Here is a 20,000-nt window from a genome sequence, read left to right as displayed (position 1 = left end):
TGTGTGTGAGAGAGAGTGTGTGTGTGTGTGTGTGTGTAGGTGAGTGTGTGTGTGTGTAGGTGAGTGTGTGTGTTAGAGAGAGAGAGAGGAGAGAGAGAGAGAGTGTGTGAGTGAGTGTGTGTGTTAGAGTGTGTGTGTGTGTGTGTGTGTGTGTGTGTGTGTGTGTGTGTGTGTGTGTGTGTGTGTGTGTGTGTGTGTGTGTGTGTGTGTGTGTGTGTGAGAGAGTGTGAGTGTGTGTGTGTGTGTGTGTGTGTGTGTGAGAGAGAAAGAGAGAGTGTGTGTGTGTGTGTGTGTGTGTGTGTGTGTGTGTGTGTGTGTGTGTGTGTGTGTGTGTGTGTGTGTGTGTGTGTGTGTGTGTGTGTGTTTACAGCAGTGATCTCCTCTTTAGAAACCTCAGGTGGGATGCTTCTTATGAACAGTGAGGTGGTCAGGTGGAGGGGGCGGGGCTTCACTGGAACCTCCTTCTCTCTCTCCTTCTCTCTCTCCTTCCCTCTTTCCTTCACTCTCTCCTTCCCTCGCTCTTTACGCCGCTCTAACAGACACACACACACACACACACACATAATTAGAAACACACACATCAGAAACGATGAGAAGAAGTAAAGAATATAAATATGAAGGTTTTTCTTCTTTATCCTCACTGTGTTGATCTGACTGATAACGTTTGTCCGTCGTACCCTCCTCTCCGTCCTCCTCCTCTTCCTCCTTCTCCTCCTCTTCCTCCTTCTCCTCTCCCTCAGAGTGGGAGGAGTCAGAGTCGGAGGCGCTGCCCTCGCCGCTGTCAGCTGACACGCTGCGTTTCCTCTTCCTGCCCTGAGAAGAGGAAGAAGAGGAGGAAGAGGATGAAGGGGGAGTTAACACCGGCATCAACATCTGGAGTTACAAATATCTTCATCATTTACTCACTTTCTTTGTCGTCTTCTTCTCCTCCTCCTCTTCATCTTTCTTCTCCTCTTCCTCCTCCCCCTCCTCCTCCTCCTCGTCCTCCTCCCCCTCGTCTTTCTCATTCTCTCCGTTCTGTTTGGTTTCTTCCTCGCTGGCCTGAAGAAGAAGAAGAAGAAACAAGACATGAAACATTTGATCCTCCTTGTTCACAGTGATAGAAACTCAGAGACGACTGTGAAGAGATCTGATGTTAAAATGTGACTCATGTTCTCATCCAGGTGAGAAGCTGTCTTTCTAAATAGTATCCAGCTGCTGCATCTGTGGCGGACTTATGGCACTTTTCCACTACACAGTTCCAGCACGACTCGCTTCGACTCGGCACGGTTCCTTTTCCATTACATAAAAGTACCTACTCAACGTGGGCGGGGTCGTCATAGCAACGGCTCCGCGAAACTGCCGTGACTTTGTTTTATACGCGACACAAACACATAAACAATGGAGGACATGGAGGCGATGGTGTACTTGCTGCTGTATGAGGCTTTCTGTCTCACACAAAGCAAGAAAATTGAGCCGTATGGCTGTAACTATGGTAACGCTGCTGCCGGTATTTAAAAATGCCGGGTTTGATTCTTGTGTGGGACGGCTCATGACGCTTCCAGCGACAACTACCAATCAGCGGCCAGCAGTGTGTCGACGTCACATTTTTGTACCGGCTTGGCTCGCTTGGAACCAGAGCAGGTACTAAAAAAGGACCAGGTACCAGGTACTATCCCTGGTGGAAACGCAAAAAGAACCGAGGCGAGTCGTGCTGGAACGGTGTAGTGGAAAAGCGCCATAAGATATGAGCCGTATGAGCCCCGTTTCCAGGGGTTCAGGAAGTTCCTGGTAAAATTTAGGAGGCGGGACCTTTACAGAAACGTCCTCTCAGCTGTTGTGTTTCCACAGCAGAGCAGGACCTGATAGGACCTGATAGGACCTGATAGGACCTGATAGGACCTGATAGGACCTGATAGGACCTGATAGGACCCATCGGACTCTGACCGTGTCGTCACCGAGGCGACTCGAGGTAAACATGGAGGAGCCGAGCTGGATGCCTCGTTCTGGTTTGTGTGTTCATGACGGTGGTGTAGACGCTTTCTACTACTGTTCTTCTTCTGCTGCTTATTTTGACGGCACATCCCGCTTTGAGTCAATCAGCACAGAGTCAACCTCAAGCCCCGAACAGGAACTTTTCGGGGCCGAATGGAGTACGGAACCCGTAAAAGTTCTGGGAGAGGTTCCTGCTATGGAGACACAACGGCCCCGCAACATTACCGCTCATTTACACGTCACGTCTTCTTTTCCTAACATCACTGTGTGGATCAGTAACCTTGTTGTTGTTGTTAGTGAGCTAACAGCTTCTACCTGCTGGTTGACCTACACTGAAAGCCTTCCGCTATCTATCAACCTACCTACCTACCTACCTACCTATCTATCTATCTATCTATCTATCTATCTATCTATCTATCTATCTATCTATCTATCTATCTATCTATCTATCTATCTATCTATCTATTTATCTATCTATCTATCTATCTATCTATCTATCTATCTATCTATATTTATATAGCACCAAATCACAACAAGCTACACAGAGCAGGTCTAAACCGAACTCTTCAAGTTTAACTCAAGTTAAGAGACCCAACATTCACACATGAGCAGCACTCAATTTTAACGGGAACAAACCTCAGAACCAGACTCACAGTGTCTACCTCTCTATCTGTATGGGGGGGGGGGGTCATCATTGAAGTTGTTAAGAACAGTTAAAGTTTCGTCTCGTGAGCTGAGTGAATCGTTGTGTTCTCACCTTCTCCGTCTCTTTCGTCTCCTCCGTCTCTCCGCTGCTCGTCTCGTCCATCCTGCTGCTGCTCGTCTCAGCGACGCTCTGAGTGTTGACGTTTCCTCCGCTGGGCTCGCTCTGACTCTTCTCTCCTCCTGCTGCTGCTCCTCCTGGTCCTGCGCCTCCTCCTGCTGCTCCTCCTGGTCCTGCGCCTCCTGCTGCTGCTCCGCTCGTCTCCCCGCCGCTCGCAGCAGCAGAAGCGCTCGGCACCTCCAGCACCTGCAGGTCCAGGTCTGTGCCTCCCTCCATCTTTATCACAGCTGCAGAGACATCAAAGTGTGAGGACTACATTACCCAGAACCCCCTGCTGCCCGCTCACTTCCTGCTGTTTGTTTACCTGCGTCCAGCAGCTTGATGATGGCGGGAGCGTGCTCCATGTCCAGAGACATGTTGTCCAGCCAGCTGTTGTCCAGCAGGAAGAGGAAGACGCTGAGGCGGGTCTTCAGGGCGGACAGCGACTCCGTCTTCCTCGCCGTGATGTCATCAGGATGATATTTAGAGCGGAACCACTCCTGGTCTTTGTGCTGCAGGAAGAAGTCCTGAAGCTGCTGCCGCCTGAAGTCCAGTTTGTACTGATTGTAACGTTTCACCGACTCAGTCTCATCAACGCTGTCCTCCATGTTCAACAGGAACTCCTGAACGCAACACAGAGAACTTTATTAACTTTAACACTGAGAACATTTAACTTTATTAACTTTAACACAGAGAACATTTAACTTTATTAGCTTTAACACACTGAGAACATTTAACTTTATTAGCTTTAACACAGAGAACATTTAACTTTATTAACTTTAACACTGAGAACATTTAACTTTATTAACACACAGACATAATGAGCTGATTAACAGACTGAAGGCTGCAGCTCTTCGTGACTCTGAGTGATTCACTGACCTTAAAGCTCCTCATGGTTGGAGGACCAGGAGGAGGCAGATCTGGATCCACCATCCCCAACCTGAGACACAAATATGACTTTAATACATTTAGACTTTTGATTGTAATCAGACAAACAAACATGAATAAGAACATTCAGACTGAACTCAACATATCAGTGATTTAGACTGTTGATCAGACAAAAAGGGTTTAAAGACAGAAACAACTTCCCCCCTCAAAATATTGAAAAAGATTTAACGTCAAATTGTCCAGATTATCCCAAAAATATTCCCGTTTCATCTCCTAACTGTTCCAGCTGACGGATGCACTGACCTTCCCTGCAGCGGGTGCCCACCATGATGAGGGTGCATATGAGGCAGGTCAGGGTGCCATCCTTGAGGCCCCGCTCCTGGGAACGGCCCCCCTCCTCCTCCTCCACCTCCTCCCCCTCCTCCGTAGGGAAGGTCGTAGCGGTACGGCTCCCCCCGGTGGTCGTCCCTGTGAAGTTCAGGCGTTAGCGGCAGAGCGACACTGAGCTGTGTGTATAAGCTGTGATATAAAAAGGTTGAGTCCTCACCAGTCTCGTCTCATGCGTTTGTGCTGCGGGCTAATGTGTCGAGGAGGAGAAAACCTCTCTCTGCGGCCGCGGTCGTAATCCCTCCTCCTCTCTCTGCCGCGCTCCCAGTCCCTGAAAACACACGGTTACTGGTTTTAACTACACATGACAAATAAAACTGTTGTAATTACGCAGTTATGAGTTAATTAAAAAGAAAAAGAGAAAAGAAATAATTATTAATGTGTAAAAACAATGATGTCACTTCAGTAACATTCTGCATCACATGTTGTATTTATATATTTTATATTATGAGATCTAATAATATAAAAGCAGGATGTTGCTGTTGTAGTGGGTTAAATTCAATTTTAACTAGGAGCTTATACTGGGAGCTGTTGGTAGGTTACTGGGAGCTTGTACTGGGAGTGTTGGTAGGTTACTGGGAGCTTATACTGGGAGTGTTGGTAGGTTACTGGTGGGTTACTGGTAGGTTACTGGTGGGTTACTGGTGGGTTACTGGGAGCTTATACTAGGAGTGTTGGTAGGTTACTGGGAGCTTATACTAGGAGTGTTGGTAGGTTACTGGGAGCTTGTACTGGGAGTGTTGGTAGGTTACTGGGAGCTTATACTGGGAGTGTTGGTAGGTTACTGGGAGCTTATACTCGGAGTATTGGTAGGTTACTGGGAGCTTATACTGGGAGTGTTGGTAGGTTACTGGAAGGTTAGTGGTGGGTTACTGGTAGGTTACTGGGAGCTTATACTATGAGTGTTGGTAGGTTACTGGGAGCTTATACTCGGAGTATTGGTAGGTTACTGGGAGCTTATACTGGGAGTGTTGGTAGGTGACTGGTAGGTTACTGGGAGCTTGTACTGGGAGTGTTGGTACCTGTCGGGCCAGTCGTCCCTCCTCCTCTCCTCTCGCTCTCTCGACCGCTCCATGTCGCTCCTCTCTCTCCTGAACTTGTCCCGCCTCCTCCTGTCGAACTCGTCATCGCTGTCTCCCATTGGACTAAAACACAGACGGACAGGAAGCAGTTTCATTATAGTTTAACACATATTAGAGCAGCTGCTTCCTGCATCACATTCAGCTCTAATCTAACCCACTAACATTTAAATGCTCATTAAACTACTTTATTTTAGACAGTTTAGGACTTTTCTCAGTTTTACTCAATTAAAACATTTATGTGTACAAACTGAGTTCTGGACACATTTCCTACAAATATTTCCTCTTTTTTCCTTCAGGTTTTATTCGGCTGATACACATTTATTTACAAGTTGTAAAATGTTCTTTATATTCAAAAACATTGAAATCATGACTTTTCTCAAAGTGACTCAGAGTAAATTAAAATATTAATATTTCATACTTTATCTCAATTTTACTCAACTGTACAAACTGTGTAAAATATGAAGAATAAACTCCTAAAAACTTCATTAAACATTAAATTACTTATTTATTAATGACTGAAGAGGTTTTTTTATTAATGAGGTTTAGTTTAAAGTTAGTTAGTTTAGAATATCTTTATTTTTAAACCTGTGTAGTAATAATAATAAATAATAACTAAACTTTCATCTTTGCTCATTTTTAAACATTAAAATAAACTTTCTGCATTTTTTATAACTTAATTCTCACAAAAATCATTTTACAAACACGCAGCTCAAACTGAACGTCTGACAACATGAAGCACTGATTTGTTTCTACTTTATTTTACATTATTTTATTACTATTATTATCACTCTATAAGTTTTATCTTCCCTTCTTTAATTTCATTTTACTTTTAAATCTATTTTGACCTAGTTTTCTTTAACTGTAACTTTTACCTTTAACCCTTTATCTTATTTTACTTATTTATATTTAATTTTTCTAAACATTTTAATCATCTTTACTTTCTCTTTGAAGCTTTAGTCTCGTCATTTTTTTTATTCCTTTTCTTTAAATTGTTGCTTGTTCTTTGTGAAATGAGAAAAATCAGATTATTACATCATTTATCTAACAATCTATATGTTTTATAAAGCCCTTCTTGCAGCTATATTAATATAAATATACTGAAGTAGTTAAATTAAAGGTTTAGTCTGAGCTGTGTTTAATTATTAATCTGCATGAATCAAAGTAAAGATAAAAACAACAGAAAGTTCATCTGATCATCTTTACATGTTTGGAAGCATTTATTAAAGAATAACAGACCAAAAAACACTAAAATGATCTGATTTCAGCTTTTTAAACGTAAATATTTACTAGTTTATATATTAATTTACACAAAAGACTGAATATCTTTGAGTCTAGAGAAGAAAGAAAAGAAAGAGATTAATTATTAAATAACGTCTCTAACATTAAAGTAGCCAGTTAGCCTGTTAGCTTTAGCTCCTTCAGCTCATTTAAATCAACCGTATAAATTTAAATCCTTTGAACTCAGTTACAGAATAAAGTAAAGAAACAAACATTAAAGTTAGCAGCTAATGCTAACAGTTAGCTGCCCGGAGCTAACAGCGGCTAACTGTTAGCATCAGCAGCTAGCACAGAGGGTCAGCGCAGGCGCAGTCTGAGGCTTCTATTCGGTTCTGTTCGGGTCGGCTTCGTGTTTTACCGTCAAACAGACAGTCTGATGTGTTTTACCTGCAGTCCCGAAGCTTTAACCGGAGAAATGAAGCTAATCTGTTAGCTGTTAGCGCAACAACACAATTATCCCGCCGTCAGTCCAACATCACGCAGAACAAACACTTCCGGGTTAGCGTTACTTCCGTTCAAGGATCAGTTTAACAGACAAACGGCCTCTACCGGCCCGGAGGGTTAGTTACCGTTAACTACCGTTAACTAGCGGTACCGGCACCTAGCGGTCCGGAGGGCTCCAGCCGGTACTGTTACCGGCCGTTACCTACCGTTAACTGCCGGTACCAGCTGTTAACTTACCGGTACCTAGCGGCCCGGAGGTTACCGGTACCTACCATTAATAACCGTTACCTACCGGTACAAAATGTTAATCTACCGGTACCTAGCGGCCCGGAGGGTTAGTTACCGGTACCTACCGTTAATAACCGTTACCTACTGGTACAAGATGTTAATCTATTCTACCGGTACCTGCCGTTAATCTACAGTTAACTACCGGTACAGGCTGTTACCGAGCGATCAGGACCGTTAGTGACCGTTAGCACCGTTACTGAGTCTAGAGATTAGATCCACACTGAGAACATTATAAATATAAACAGCACAAACAGTAAGTTAATGTGTGTTTGTAGAGTATTTATTGTTGTAATAAAGCTTCTTGGTAATAAATCTGATACGGTTAGAAAGTCTGTTTATTTCCCTTTTAAATGGAGCCTCGTGAGAGAGGAGCAAAGCTGCATTACAATAAACACATATAATAAATAAAGTCATAATTAAGATGATATTTACAGGTTTTAAAGTTTTACTGTAAATATCAGGCTGCTGTTTGGTTTATAGGAAGGATTCTGATTGGCTGTCAGGCTGCTGGTTGGTTTATAGGAAGGATTCTGATTGGCTGTCAGGCTGCAGGTTGGTTTATAGGAAGGATTCTGATTGGCTGTCAGGCTGCTGTTTGGTTTATAGGAAGGATTCTGATTGGCTGTCAGTGTTTCTCTCATTCACTGTTGATGTCATTAGTATTGTAGTGTGGACTCCACCATCCACTGGAGTTACAACCAGTTTTAATACTATATCTACTCATCACTTCTGGCTCCTAAAATCCAAGAGGGCAACAATCAAAATACCCAACTTTAGGCTAAAATGGAGTTCACAAACCGACTGATCACATATTGGGAATGTCGTTACACATTAACACGAACAGTCTCTCAGCGACAATTAAACAGCTTTACTTTGCTTTAAAATCAGTTGTCGTTAAATACATTCTGGGATACTTCTGTAGGAGGGTCAGTAATAAATAAGTGTTGGTAAGATGATCAATTCAAAAATATCTTAAAAATTAGATTTAAAAGCAGCATCAGGTTTGTTAAAATGTACATTTAGTATTTTTGTTGGTTTTATGTAATTTGAAATGACATTTGCACCATTTTTTACCAAAAGTAAGACTGAATGCTCCTGAAAATGTCAAATGGTGTAACCACAAAAGAATGATACATATTACATATTTGTGTATTTATAAAAAATAATTACTTAATTTTAAAACATCAAATGAAAATTGAGTATTTCTACATTTAAATTTTAAAGAATTTTGTCAACATTGAGCAGGACATTTCCTAAAACCAACCAGTTTTCCAAATAATTTGTGACAAATTATGTTGTACTGTTTTGTTTGTTGTTGTCTTTATTCTTTGTTGGACAGAACAAACAGAACATTCCAGTTCATAAATACACTATTAAAGAAGGAAGTGTAAATAGACAAATAAAACGGTTTCATAATAAAATAATATAAATAAAGAGTAAAAAAGTAAATAAATAAAAATGGTATGAAAATATACTGGTTACACCAATTGACAGTGGGTTGTATGACGTCATTGACCATATACGTCATTGATCTCAGTCAGCTGGTTATGATAAACGCATAAACTCAAACATAACTTTACTCTCTGTGTATAATAATCATTATAATCTACATTAATATGTTGAGTCTGAACCTTAGTGGGCGGTGTAGGAACCAGACTCCAGCGGGTCACTGTGACATCACGTTAACACGGAAGTGATATTTAAAGTAGAACAGAAACATCCGGTCAGTCAGAGACCTGCAGGATCCAGCAGACCACATGAAGACCAGCATGCAGGAGGACCGGGAGGACCGGGACCCGGAGCAGGAGGACCGGGACTCGGAGCAGTCCACTGATAGTCCTGTTATTAAAAGAGAAGCAGACTCTTCCTGCTCCTCTACAGATGCACAGGTCAGTGTTCAGGACTCAGAGCCGCGGAGGAGGAACACTGATTAATCTGTAATAACTAATCATTAAACTAATAACACGATCAATGGATCAATAGATCAATAGATCAATAGATCAATAGATCAATAGATCAATAGATCAATAGATCAATGGATCAGCAGTTCTGAGACTCTTTTATCTTCCTGGTTGACTTTCTGCATTTGTTCATTTAGTTTCTAATCTAACATCCAGTCATATGACGTCATGTTTCTGCTGTAAAAGTTAATAAATGTATTTATAACAACATGATGTCAGAACATTAATGTAATAATATTTATTATAGTTACATTATTACACTGCAGAGTCCAGTTTCACAGTATATGGTCTTATTATTGTGGAACAACATGATTATTCTACTTTAAAATACATTTAAATAATGATTATATGCATCAGTGGTGGAAGAAGTATTAATACAGTAATGTAAAAATACTCCAATAAAAGTAAAAGTCCTGCATGAAAAGTACTTAAATGACTTGAAATCAACTTTTCCTACATAATAAACAGTTTAATGTCATAATGTCTTTGTCCTGGATTCTGTGTGTTTGTGTCTCAGGAACACAGCTGACTATCAATTAAAGAAAGTGCTTAAAATTATTTGCGTCTCAACAGCAAAAGGTGCATTAAGACAATGTTAAAAACACATCTGTCTGTTGTTTCAGACAATAACTGATTATTGATTATTGACATTCCTAAAAGGTACAAAGTTGTTTTTTACAATTCTGTCAAAGTCGAGAAATCTGAATGAAAAAAAAAGAAACACCATCACCTGTTACCAATGTTTTGTTGTTTACTGTTCAGTGAAATATTGTTTTTATTTATTTATGTGTTCTTGTGTTTGTGTGTTTAAGGGGATAGAAGACTCTGCAGTAGGTGGCAGTAATTCACCTCCATGCTGGTTGACAGTCGTCATAAAACAGGAAAAAGAAGAAGAAGAAGAACAGTCCATCAGTCAGAGAGGAGACCTGCTGGACTTCACAGACCAGGACCAGAACCAGAACCAGAACCCAGAGCACCACACCAACAACCCCGTTATTAAAAGAGAAGAATCAGACTCACCCTCTGCTACCACCGATACACAGGTCAGTGTTCAGGAATTCAGGATGAAACCAGCTTCATAACCAGACTAAAGACAGCTTCACTGCTGTTAACAGGCAGCATGTAGTCAATGTTTTAACATTACTACAATGCTGAAAGAAGTTCCAATACAACAGTGTAAAAGTCCTACAGTAAAAGTACATAATCAGTCTCAGTATATACAGATGGATCTAAGGGTCTGAACACTGGTAGCACAGGTTTTGCTTTTAGTAGAGCAGCTTTACAGGTTTCTGTTAAAGAAGAACATCAGATCATTTGTCAGTTCAGTGGAGATGATGCAGTTACAGCAGCATCACAGTGGATAGATGAGTTACACATTAAAAAGGCTCTTCTGTGTACAGATTCATGTTCTTTATTAATGTCTCTGCAGTCATTTACAGCTCACAGCAGGCAGGATACAGTTAATGAGCTATATGAATATTCTGATAACATTTGTGTGGATAGCAGCTCACAGAGGGATACAGGACCAAGAAACTGGATGTGTTAGCAGAACTCTGAAACATTTCACTCAGTAAATCTGAAGCTGAAGGAATAATGAAAAGAAACATGATTGAAGAGCAGCAGCACAGATGAGATCCAGCAAACTCAGGACGACACCTCTAAGTGGAACAGTGAGGTTAGTTACAAGGAGCTGCAAAGAGGAGAACATCTGAACGGGGCCGAGGGTAGGACTGAAGAAAACGCTTCATATGCAAACATGTCAGGATTATATGAACACTGTCAAACACAATCAGAGCAATGAGAATCATTAGAGAGGAAAAGAGGGAAGCTTGGAGTGAAGAACTGAGGGTGAATCATGTATTTGTCATCAGGTCAGAGAAGTTATTCTGTTATTGGAAAGAAACTGAACAAAAGAATTTACTGTTCAGTGAAATATAGTTTTTATTTATTTCTGTGTTCTTGTGTTTGTGTGTTTAAGGGGATAGAAGACTCTGCAGTAGGTGGCAGTAATTCACCTCCATGCTGGTCGACAATCGACATAAAACAGGAAAAAGAAGAAGAAGAAGAACAGTCCATCAGTCAGAGAGGAGACCTGCTGGACTTCACAGACCAGGACCAGAACCAGAACCCAGAGCACCACACCAACAACCCCGTTATTAAAAGAGAAGAATCAGACTCAGCCTCTGCTACCACCGATACACAGGTCAGTGTTCAGGACTTCAGGATGAAACCGGCTTCATAACCAGACTAAAGACATCTAGAGTTTGTGTATCATCTGTTTGTTCTGTTGTTGGAGAGAAAGTCTGAAAAAAAAGGAAACTAAAACACTTCCAAGCTTTGTGTTCGTTGAGTTATTCTGCTGTAAAAACTACAAAAGTTTCTGATCTGAGATCCAATCAGTCGTCTGACAGACAGATTGTTGATTGAAAACTCAACCCAGTAAAAGTACCAATATAACAATGTTCTGTATATAAAATCCTACTGCAGTAAATGTACATAAGTATTATGAGCATGATTTGGTTAAATCCATCCATCCGTCTTCTGCCTCTTATCCGGGGCCGGGTCGTGGTGGCTTCAGGCTGAACAGTGAAACCCAGACACCCTTCTCCCCAGCAAAGCTCATCATCTCCTCCTGGGGGAGACCATGGGGTTCCTGGGCCAGATGCAGCTCTGACAGCCACCAATGACCTTGCAGCCACATGATGTAGTTAAAGTATTGCAGTAGAAGTACTATTTGGTGGAGCTGTTAACAACTCATAGACATCTGAAATGTGAGCCGACTACACACTGCTTTTTGGTTTCATCTTTAACATTGTGTTGTATTTTAAAAGCTTGTTATATTATCCATTGTGTCAAATCTGCATCTGAAAAGTAACTAAAGCTGTTAAATAAATGTAGTGGAGTAGAAAGTACAATATTTCCCTCTGAGATGTAGAAAGTAGCATCACATGGAAATACTACAGTAAAGTACAAGTACCTCAAACTGTACTACAGTAAAGTACAAGTACCTCAAACTGTACTACAGTAAAGTACAAGTACCTCAAACTGTACTGCAGTATAGTATTTTTAAGATTTTAAAATGTATCACAAACTGACTAACTAGAGGCTTGCTTGATGTTATCAAACACGTTGAACACAGTTTGCTGGTTTAATACAACAACAGATTTGGTCTTTGCAAAACAGAAATGTTTATTGGCATGTAGAGCAGGGAAATGAGAAGTGGTCACTGGAGACGAATGTTAATACCAGGTGTCAACAAGTCATCTCACTGTCTCTTTCTGTGTGTTTTTCTGTTGCTGTAGGAACAAAATGGAACAAAGGGCCTCAAACATCACCACTGTCAGTCCTGTGACAAAGTCTTCACCACATCAACATTTTTAAATATTCATCAGAAAGTCCACACAGGAAAGAAACTTCACATCTGTGATCAATGTGGGAAAACGTTCACTGTAGACAGTAGTCTAAAAATCCACCAACGCATTCACACTGGAGAGAAACCGTACAGTTGTGACCACTGTGGGAAAGCTTTCAGTCTTCTTGGTAGTCTTCAAATTCACAAACGCATTCATACTGGAGAGAAGCCGTACAGCTGTGACTGGTGTGGAAAAGCTTTTACCACAAGCAGTACTCTACAAGTCCACCAACGCACTCACACTGGAGAGAAACCTTACAGCTGTGATCAGTGTGGGAAATCTTTTTCATTACTGTGTAGTCTTAAAAAGCACAAGCGTGTTCACACTGGAGAGAAACCATTTAGGTGTGACCAATGTGAGAAAGCTTTCAGTGATGAAAGAGCTCTAAAATTACACAAACGCCTTCACACAGGGGAGAGACCATACAGCTGTGACCAGTGTGGTAAATCCTTTACATTGCTGTGTAGCCTAAAGAGACACACTCGCATTCACACAGCAGAGAATCCATTTAAATGTGATCAATGTGGGAAAGCTTTCCCTCAAGACAGCAATTTAAAAAGCCACCAACGCATTCACACTGGGGAGAAACCATTCAGGTGTGATCAGTGTGGGAGATCTTTCACTGCAAGCAGCGATCTGAAAAAACATCAACGCATTCATACAGGAGAGAAACCTTATAGCTGTGACTACTGTGGGAAAGGTTTCACTACAGACAGCAGCCTAAAAATCCATGAGCGCACTCACACAGGAGAAAAACCATACAGCTGCAATCAATGTGACAAAACCTTCACCTCAGACAGTAATCTGAAAAAACATCATCGCATTCATACAGGAGAGAAGCCGTACAGCTGTGACCAGTGTGGGAAAAGTTTCATGCAAGCAGGTAATCTACAAATCCACAAACGTATCCACACTGGAGAGAAACCGTATTGGTGTGACCAGTGTGGGAAAGCTTTCATTACAGACAGTAATCTAAAAATACACCAACGCGTCCACACGGGAGAGAAACCTTACTGCTGTGAACAATGTGGAAAAGCTTTTGCTCACAGGAATTCTCTAAAAAACCACCAACGCAGTCATTCAGTATTGTGTTGAACATGTTTCAGAGGCCAGTCAGAGTCCTCCTCTACATGCCTTAATAGCAGTGTTCTATGCTGAGCTTTTCTACAAACTGAAAGTTGGGAACAGTAACTTAAGAATCAGTATGTTTGCATGAGTCTTTAGCTCAGTGATTGGCTGATTCTTCAAGAAATGCACCCTGGGACTCGAAGTTAACCACTAGCCTGAAATTTTAATTTTTCACTTTTGAATTTCATGTTTAATTTTAATAAAATGTCACTGTGAAATAATGTGTATATGCCTTAGAAGTTAAATGCATTATGTCCCTTTTTAAATGACCTAAACATCAGTAGCCAGCATGTTAACACGGATGTTAGCTTACTATAATTAGCAGGGGGGTTTTTTCCAAAAAGTTTGCACAACTTTGACTTTATCTTAGGGAATCGAACACTGTTATGAACCAATAATAAGCACATAAAGCTTAAGAACAAAACTGTATTCTCATATAAATAACTATTTCTGGCCTGTTTATAGGCTGAATATAAAAATGTTAAGAGTAAAACCTGCAATTAGGTTGGAAAACTGCCGTCTAAAGGTGCTTTCAAACAAAAAAGAATTACAGCAACAACAAACAGCAGATCTACTGCCTCCAATAGGGGCTAATAAGGGTCTCAAATGTACGGTTTAAAAAATGTAATTTGAAATGAACTCCACCTAAATCCCTGACAAATGTGTTCATCACACTGTTCACCCATTTTTATGACCCTCCCCATATCACTGCTACCAGAGACGTTAATGAAACCATCCAGGACAGCTCTAAGTAAAGTACAGAACAGAGCATTGTGGCTCCCCACGTAATATGATCAGAGGAAGATGAGCAGCTACCAAGCAGCACTGAGACTTAAACCAGTTAAAAACAGGAGCTGAGATACAAACATCCATTTATTCATTCAACCATTTATTTTCATATGGATATTCATAAACAAACAATGACAAAGTATTTTGGGTTTTCTGTTAATGTTTAAGAATTGCTTTGAATGATTGTTGCTGACTTACGTCTTACTTATCGTAGTTGTAGTTTGTAACACTGAAAGGTCACAGTATGTTATTTATTGTTTTGTCCTTCTTCTTTTATGATAAAAACCACTGTACCCTTTATTGTTTTTTCATTTTTTGGCACCTTGTTTATGAACACCTCACACTGACTTCAGACTATGTGTTCATTACTGATTAATCTTTGTTTGGTCCATGAAATAAAATGTCAGAAAATGGTGAAAAATGTCAATCACTGTGTCCCAAAGATTCAGTTTCAGATTCAGTTCACTGTCACAGAGGAAGAAACCAGAACATTTCACTTTTAAGAAGCTGAATCAGAGAATTGAAAAATGACCAACTAGTGATTCATCAGATTATGTAGACCCACGACTTTTAACCTGTTAGCTTTATTTATTATATTTGTAAGAGACCGTATACAGTGTTAGACATAAATGTTACCATAACATTAAAAAAAACATAAAACAGATCAATACAAACCAGAAAACACACACACATGATATGAACTAATGATTAAAGCTTCACATCAGGAGAGCAGCCTTTAAAACGAGTCACCAGAAAACATTAAAAACTCTGCTGGAGACGAAGCTTCTGGTTAACTTGTGATCGTCAGTTAGCTCATTTCAAAAAGTAGAAATCGTTAACTTGAAATGAGAAGTTGCTTTTGTTTCCTCATCAATCATTAAATCTATTATTATTATGAATTGTATGATGGTAAGCTAATGTTACTGTAAACTGTTTGTTTTGCAGCGTGAGAACCAAAGCAGTGAATAAAAGGGGCGGGGCTTAATTCGGACAGATGTTAGACGATGTTAAACTTTCTTTCTGTCAGTTATATTCTGTTATCAAATGGAAATGATTAGTTACAGAGCAGCAGAGTCCAGTAGCTGATAAAGTCAGGGTGAGGTCTTCTGATTGGCTGATCGTGTGGAGGGCGTGGCACCAGTGGACTGAGGAGAAGAAGAAGATTAAAGGTTAACATCATCCTGTCTTTAAGCGTGTTTCCTGTTTTTAATTTACACATGAAACAAACGACGAAATAAAAAAAACCATAGACTGTATATGAGAATTGGACGTAACATCCGTGACGTCACCCATTGGTTTGTGGACTGTTGCTCGGAGGCCAATAGTATCGGATCTGAGCAGCGCCATCTTGAAAATTTCAGGTGCATGCTGGGTAAAATAAAAACAGGGATTCTACTTATATGGGCATCAGGAGGAGCATGAGGCGCCCTCCTGAACCTGTGAACCAATCAACCTGTCAATCACCACGTAGCCACGCCCTAATGCATACCCTGCTTTATCGTCACATATAAAATCAGGGAGGCCAAAATGTCCCAAATGAACATCATACTGCATTGAAGAAGGCTTTAAACTAGCGATTGAGACCATAAACACATATTGAAAACGTTTACTGAGGTTAGAAATCAAGTGAGAAGTTGGTGAATTCTCCATTGACTTGTATAGAGACGGAAGTCCTTTTGACACCAAAACGGTCGCCCCCTGGTGGCCTTTTGATAGAATGCAGTTTTAAGTCACTTCTGCGTTGGCCTCATTGCAGAGGTCCGGAGCTCCCCGCCGTAAAAAAACCTCTAAATATTGTAAATAAGAGTTTTCTGTTGTCTGAGGCCTAAATGAGTTTATCTGCTGATCTTTACACAGCCGCTGTGGATAGAAACCTGACTGATGTCTCCGTCTCTGCTCACCTGTCTTCGTCCTCGTCCAGAGAAGACGGTGGTCAGTCCGTTGTGGGTGGAGACGTGACGGAGGGAGCGGCTCCTCGGCTGCTTCAGCTCTGTAATGAGCTCAGGGCTCGACAGTGACAGTCTGACTGAACACAAAGAGAAATAAAGAAATAAATCACAGCTTCAAACATGCGACTAATCCTCCAAACCTGCAGCTGATCTGACGTGTTAACCCTTTAAATGCCGACGACATTTATCAGCCTCACAGAGTCCACAAAGAACTAAGAACATTCACCCACTGATGAACACTTACATACTGCAACTCTCTGCTCTCTGAAGCTTCATCAATGATGAATCACCCATTCATTGACGGATGAAGTATCTATTATATGTATGAATAATAAATACATTTATGGACCAGAAATTTGATTTTGAGATAAATCATGAAACTATGTTTGTAGTAAACACAGCACACAGTTAGTATGAAGGTTATTGTTTTATATATTTTGTTATATATTTTTATTGTCCACTTTGCTGCTGCAATGACGTAAATGTCCTTATCTTATCTTACACTGTATAGTTAGTATGTAGTACACACTGTACACAGTATCTTACTTGGTTTGCTGTCACCACAGGCAGGAGGAGAGGTGGAGGATGAGGAGCTCAAAGGTGATGAAGATGGAGTGGGAGAGAAGGGGGATGGCAGAGGGGAGGAGGAGATCACAGGGGAGGAGGTCACAGAGGAGGAGGTGGTGACAGGGGAGGAGGAGGAGGAGGTCACAGAGGAGGAAGAGGAGGTGATGCTGGATTCACTGGAGTCATTTCGAGACCGAAATATGTTCTGACGCTCTGAAAACAAAAAGATAAAAATGAGTCTCTGATGGTTTCAGGTCTGATTTCAGTCTCTTTATCATCATATTTAGTCAATAGACCCTGTATCAGAGGAGACGGAGGAGGAAGATTTTCACCTTGTAGGAACTCAGCTACCAGTTCTGGACTCCTCAGAGAAAAAAAGGGACGAGGAAGAGGAGTAGATGATGATGATGAGGACACTGAGGTAGCTGTTACTGAGGATGAAGGTGGTGATGAAGGTGTAGTAGTTAGTATGTAGTACACACTGTACACAGTTAGTATGTAGTACACACTACACAGTTAGTATGTAGTACACACTACACAGTTAGTATGTAGTACACACTGTACATAGTATCTTACTTGGTTTGCTGTCACCACAGGCAGGAGGAGAGGTGGAGGATGAGGAGCTCAAAGGTGAGGAAGATGGAGTGGGAGAGAATGGGGATGGCAGAGGGGAGGAGGAGATCACAGGGGAGGAGGAAGTGATGCTGGAGTCAATTCGAGACTGAAATTTGTTCTGACGCTCTGAAAACAAAAAGATAAAAATGAGTCTCTGATGGTTTCAGGTCTGATTTCAGTCTCTTTATCATCATATTTAGTCAATAGACCCTGTATGAGAGGAGACGGAGGAGGAAGATTTTCACCTTGTAAAAACTCAGCTACCAGTTCTGGACTCCTCAGAGAAAAAAAGGGACGAGGAAGAGGAGTAGATGATGATGATGAGGACACTGAGGTAGCTGTTACTGAGGATGAAGGTGGTGATGAAGGTGTAGTAGTTAGTATGTAGTACACACTGTACACAGTTAGTATGTAGTACACACTACACAGTTAGTATGTAGTACACACTACACAGTTAGTATGTAGTACACACTGTACATAGTATCTTACTTGGTTTGCTGTCACCACAGGCAGGAGGAGAGGTGGAGGATGAGGAGCTCAAAGGTGAGGAAGATGGAGTGGGAGAGAATGGGGATGGCAGAGGGGAGGAGGAGATCACAGGGGAGGAGGAAGTGATGCTGGAGTCAATTCGAGACTGAAATTTGTTCTGACGCTCTGAAAACAAAAAGATAAAAATGAGTCTCTGATGGTTTCAGGTCTGATTTCAGTCTCTTTATCATCATATTTAGTCAATAGACCCTGTATGAGAGGAGACGGAGGAGGAAGATTTTCACCTTGTAAAAACTCAGCTACCAGTTCTGGACTCCTCAGAGAAAAAAAGGGACGAGGAAGAGGAGTAGATGATGAAGAGGACACTGAGGTAGCTGTTACTGAGGATGAAGGTGTAGTAGTTAGTATGTAGTACACACTGTATAGTTAGTATGTAGTACACACTGTACACAGTTAGTATGTAGTACACACTACACAGTTAGTATGTAGTACACACTGTACACAGTATCTTACCTGGTTTGCTGTCACCACAGGCAGGAGGAGAGGTGGAGGATGAGGAGCTCAAAGGTGAGGAAGATGGAGTGGGAGAGAAGGGGGATGGCAGAGGGGAGGAGGAGATCACAGAGGAGGAGGAGGTCACAGAGGAGGTGATGCTGGATTCACTGGAGTCATTTCGAGACCGAAATTTGTTCTGACGCTCTGAAAACAAAAAGATAAAAATGAGTCTCTGATGGTTTCAGGTCTGATTTCAGTCTCTTTATCATCATATTTAGTCAATAGACCCTGTATGAGAGGAGACGGAGGAGGAAGATTTTCACCTTGTAGAAACTCAGCTACCAGTTCTGGACTCCTCAGAGAAAAAAAGGGACGAGGATGAGGAGTAGATGATGATGATGAGGACACTGAGGTAGCTGTTACTGAGGATGATGGTGGTGACGAAGGTGATGATGAAGGTGATGAAGACTCCATGGTGAACGCCTGCAGTGGGAGAAATTTATCTGTTACTCTAACATCCTGACAGTGTGATGTGTTCCTGAACGCATCATTTCAACCTGCAGATCAGGACTCTGACCTTCTGAACATATTCAGCATAAAGACACAAAACTACTACAAACACACTCAGGAACTCTGGAGATGTTCTGAGGAGACGTTTGAATGAATCTTATTAAATTAACCCTCCTGTTGTCCTCAAGTCAAGGAAGGAAGGGAAGAAGAAGGAAGGAAGGGAGGAAGGGAGGAAGGAAGGAACAAGGGAAGGGAGGAAGAAGGAAAGAAAGGAAATGAGGGAGGAAGGAAGGAGGGAAGGGAGGACAGGAGGGAGGAAGGAAGGGAGGAAAGGAAAGAAGGAAAGGAGGTAGGAACGGAAGGAATGAAGGACGGAGGAAAGAAGGAAGGGAGGGAGGGAGGGATAAAAGAAAATAGGAAGGAAGGAAAGAAGGACAGAGGAAAGAAGGAAGGGAGGAAGGTAGGGGGAGGAAAGAAAGAGAGAAGGAGGAAAGAGAGAAGGAAGGAAGGAAGGAAGGAAGGAAGGAAGGAAGGAAGGAAGGAAGGAAGGAAGGAAAGAAGGAGGGAGGGAGGAAAGAAGGAACAGTCAAAACAGACAGGGTCAATTTGACCCGGGAGGACGACACGAAGGTTAAATGTTTTAGCTGAAAGTGAAACTAAACATTTATTATTAGATTTTTGGTTTTGACACAAAAGTTTACAGATGATCTCAGAAATTGTTCCAGTTTATTTCACCTCACAGATCAGATTACCTGGATCAGCTGAGAGCTACAGGTGAACCGACCGACCAGCGCTGTCCTCCCAGTACTCCCGGTTCTCCTAGTCCTCCCAGTACTCCCAGTACAGACTCACTGACACCAGTGAAGCGGCAGCTCGGCGACGCAGCGTCAGCAGGACGACGGGGACTTCCTGCAGCCGGGACAAAGTCTGTCCCCTGACAC

General features: G+C 41.6%; 4 protein-coding genes across 4 annotated transcripts in view; 1 reads left to right on the top strand and 3 right to left on the bottom strand.

Moving 5' to 3' along the window:
• Positions 1-6,901, bottom strand: part of LOC134006088 (serrate RNA effector molecule homolog) — a 15,154-nt gene extending 8,253 nt beyond the window's left edge. The window contains 10 exon segments of the mRNA XM_062445152.1: positions 369-532; positions 678-813; positions 907-1,041; positions 2,732-3,024; positions 3,102-3,399; positions 3,656-3,716; positions 3,968-4,132; positions 4,212-4,322; positions 5,074-5,196; positions 6,799-6,901. Of these exon segments, the coding sequence (XP_062301136.1) occupies positions 369-532; positions 678-813; positions 907-1,041; positions 2,732-3,024; positions 3,102-3,399; positions 3,656-3,716; positions 3,968-4,132; positions 4,212-4,322; positions 5,074-5,192 (1,482 nt within the window). The 5' untranslated portion in view covers positions 5,193-5,196; positions 6,799-6,901.
• The window catches only part of znhit1 (zinc finger, HIT-type containing 1), a 98,645-nt gene that overhangs the window by 74,980 nt on the left and 3,665 nt on the right, over positions 1-20,000 (bottom strand). The window lies entirely within an intron of this gene.
• LOC134006094 (zinc finger protein 271-like) overlaps positions 10,949-20,000 on the top strand; it is a 100,395-nt gene continuing 91,343 nt past the window's right edge. Inside the window, exons 1-3 of the mRNA XM_062445161.1 lie at positions 10,949-11,307; positions 12,407-13,558; positions 15,493-15,512. Of these exons, the coding sequence (XP_062301145.1) occupies positions 10,960-11,307; positions 12,407-13,558; positions 15,493-15,512 (1,520 nt within the window). The 5' untranslated portion in view covers positions 10,949-10,959. The remainder of the gene's footprint in view (positions 11,308-12,406; positions 13,559-15,492; positions 15,513-20,000) is intronic.
• On the bottom strand, positions 14,048-19,950 carry LOC134006118 (uncharacterized). Its single transcript, XM_062445203.1, has 11 exons — positions 19,812-19,950; positions 18,873-19,032; positions 18,568-18,753; positions 18,339-18,434; positions 18,055-18,219; positions 17,811-17,909; positions 17,527-17,691; positions 17,283-17,381; positions 16,930-17,163; positions 16,336-16,460; positions 14,048-15,579 (listed from the first exon to the last, which is right to left on the bottom strand). The coding sequence occupies exons 2-11, from the start codon at positions 19,021-19,023 to the stop codon at positions 15,526-15,528; spliced, it is 1,374 nt and encodes a 457-aa protein (XP_062301187.1). The 5' UTR covers positions 19,024-19,032; positions 19,812-19,950; the 3' UTR covers positions 14,048-15,525.

Source organism: Scomber scombrus, chromosome 23 (assembly GCF_963691925.1).
Source record: "Scomber scombrus chromosome 23, fScoSco1.1, whole genome shotgun sequence".
NCBI lineage: Eukaryota > Metazoa > Chordata > Actinopteri > Scombriformes > Scombridae > Scomber > Scomber scombrus.
Note: the sequence above shows the minus strand (reverse complement) of the source record. Positions and strands in the feature narration are given on the sequence as shown.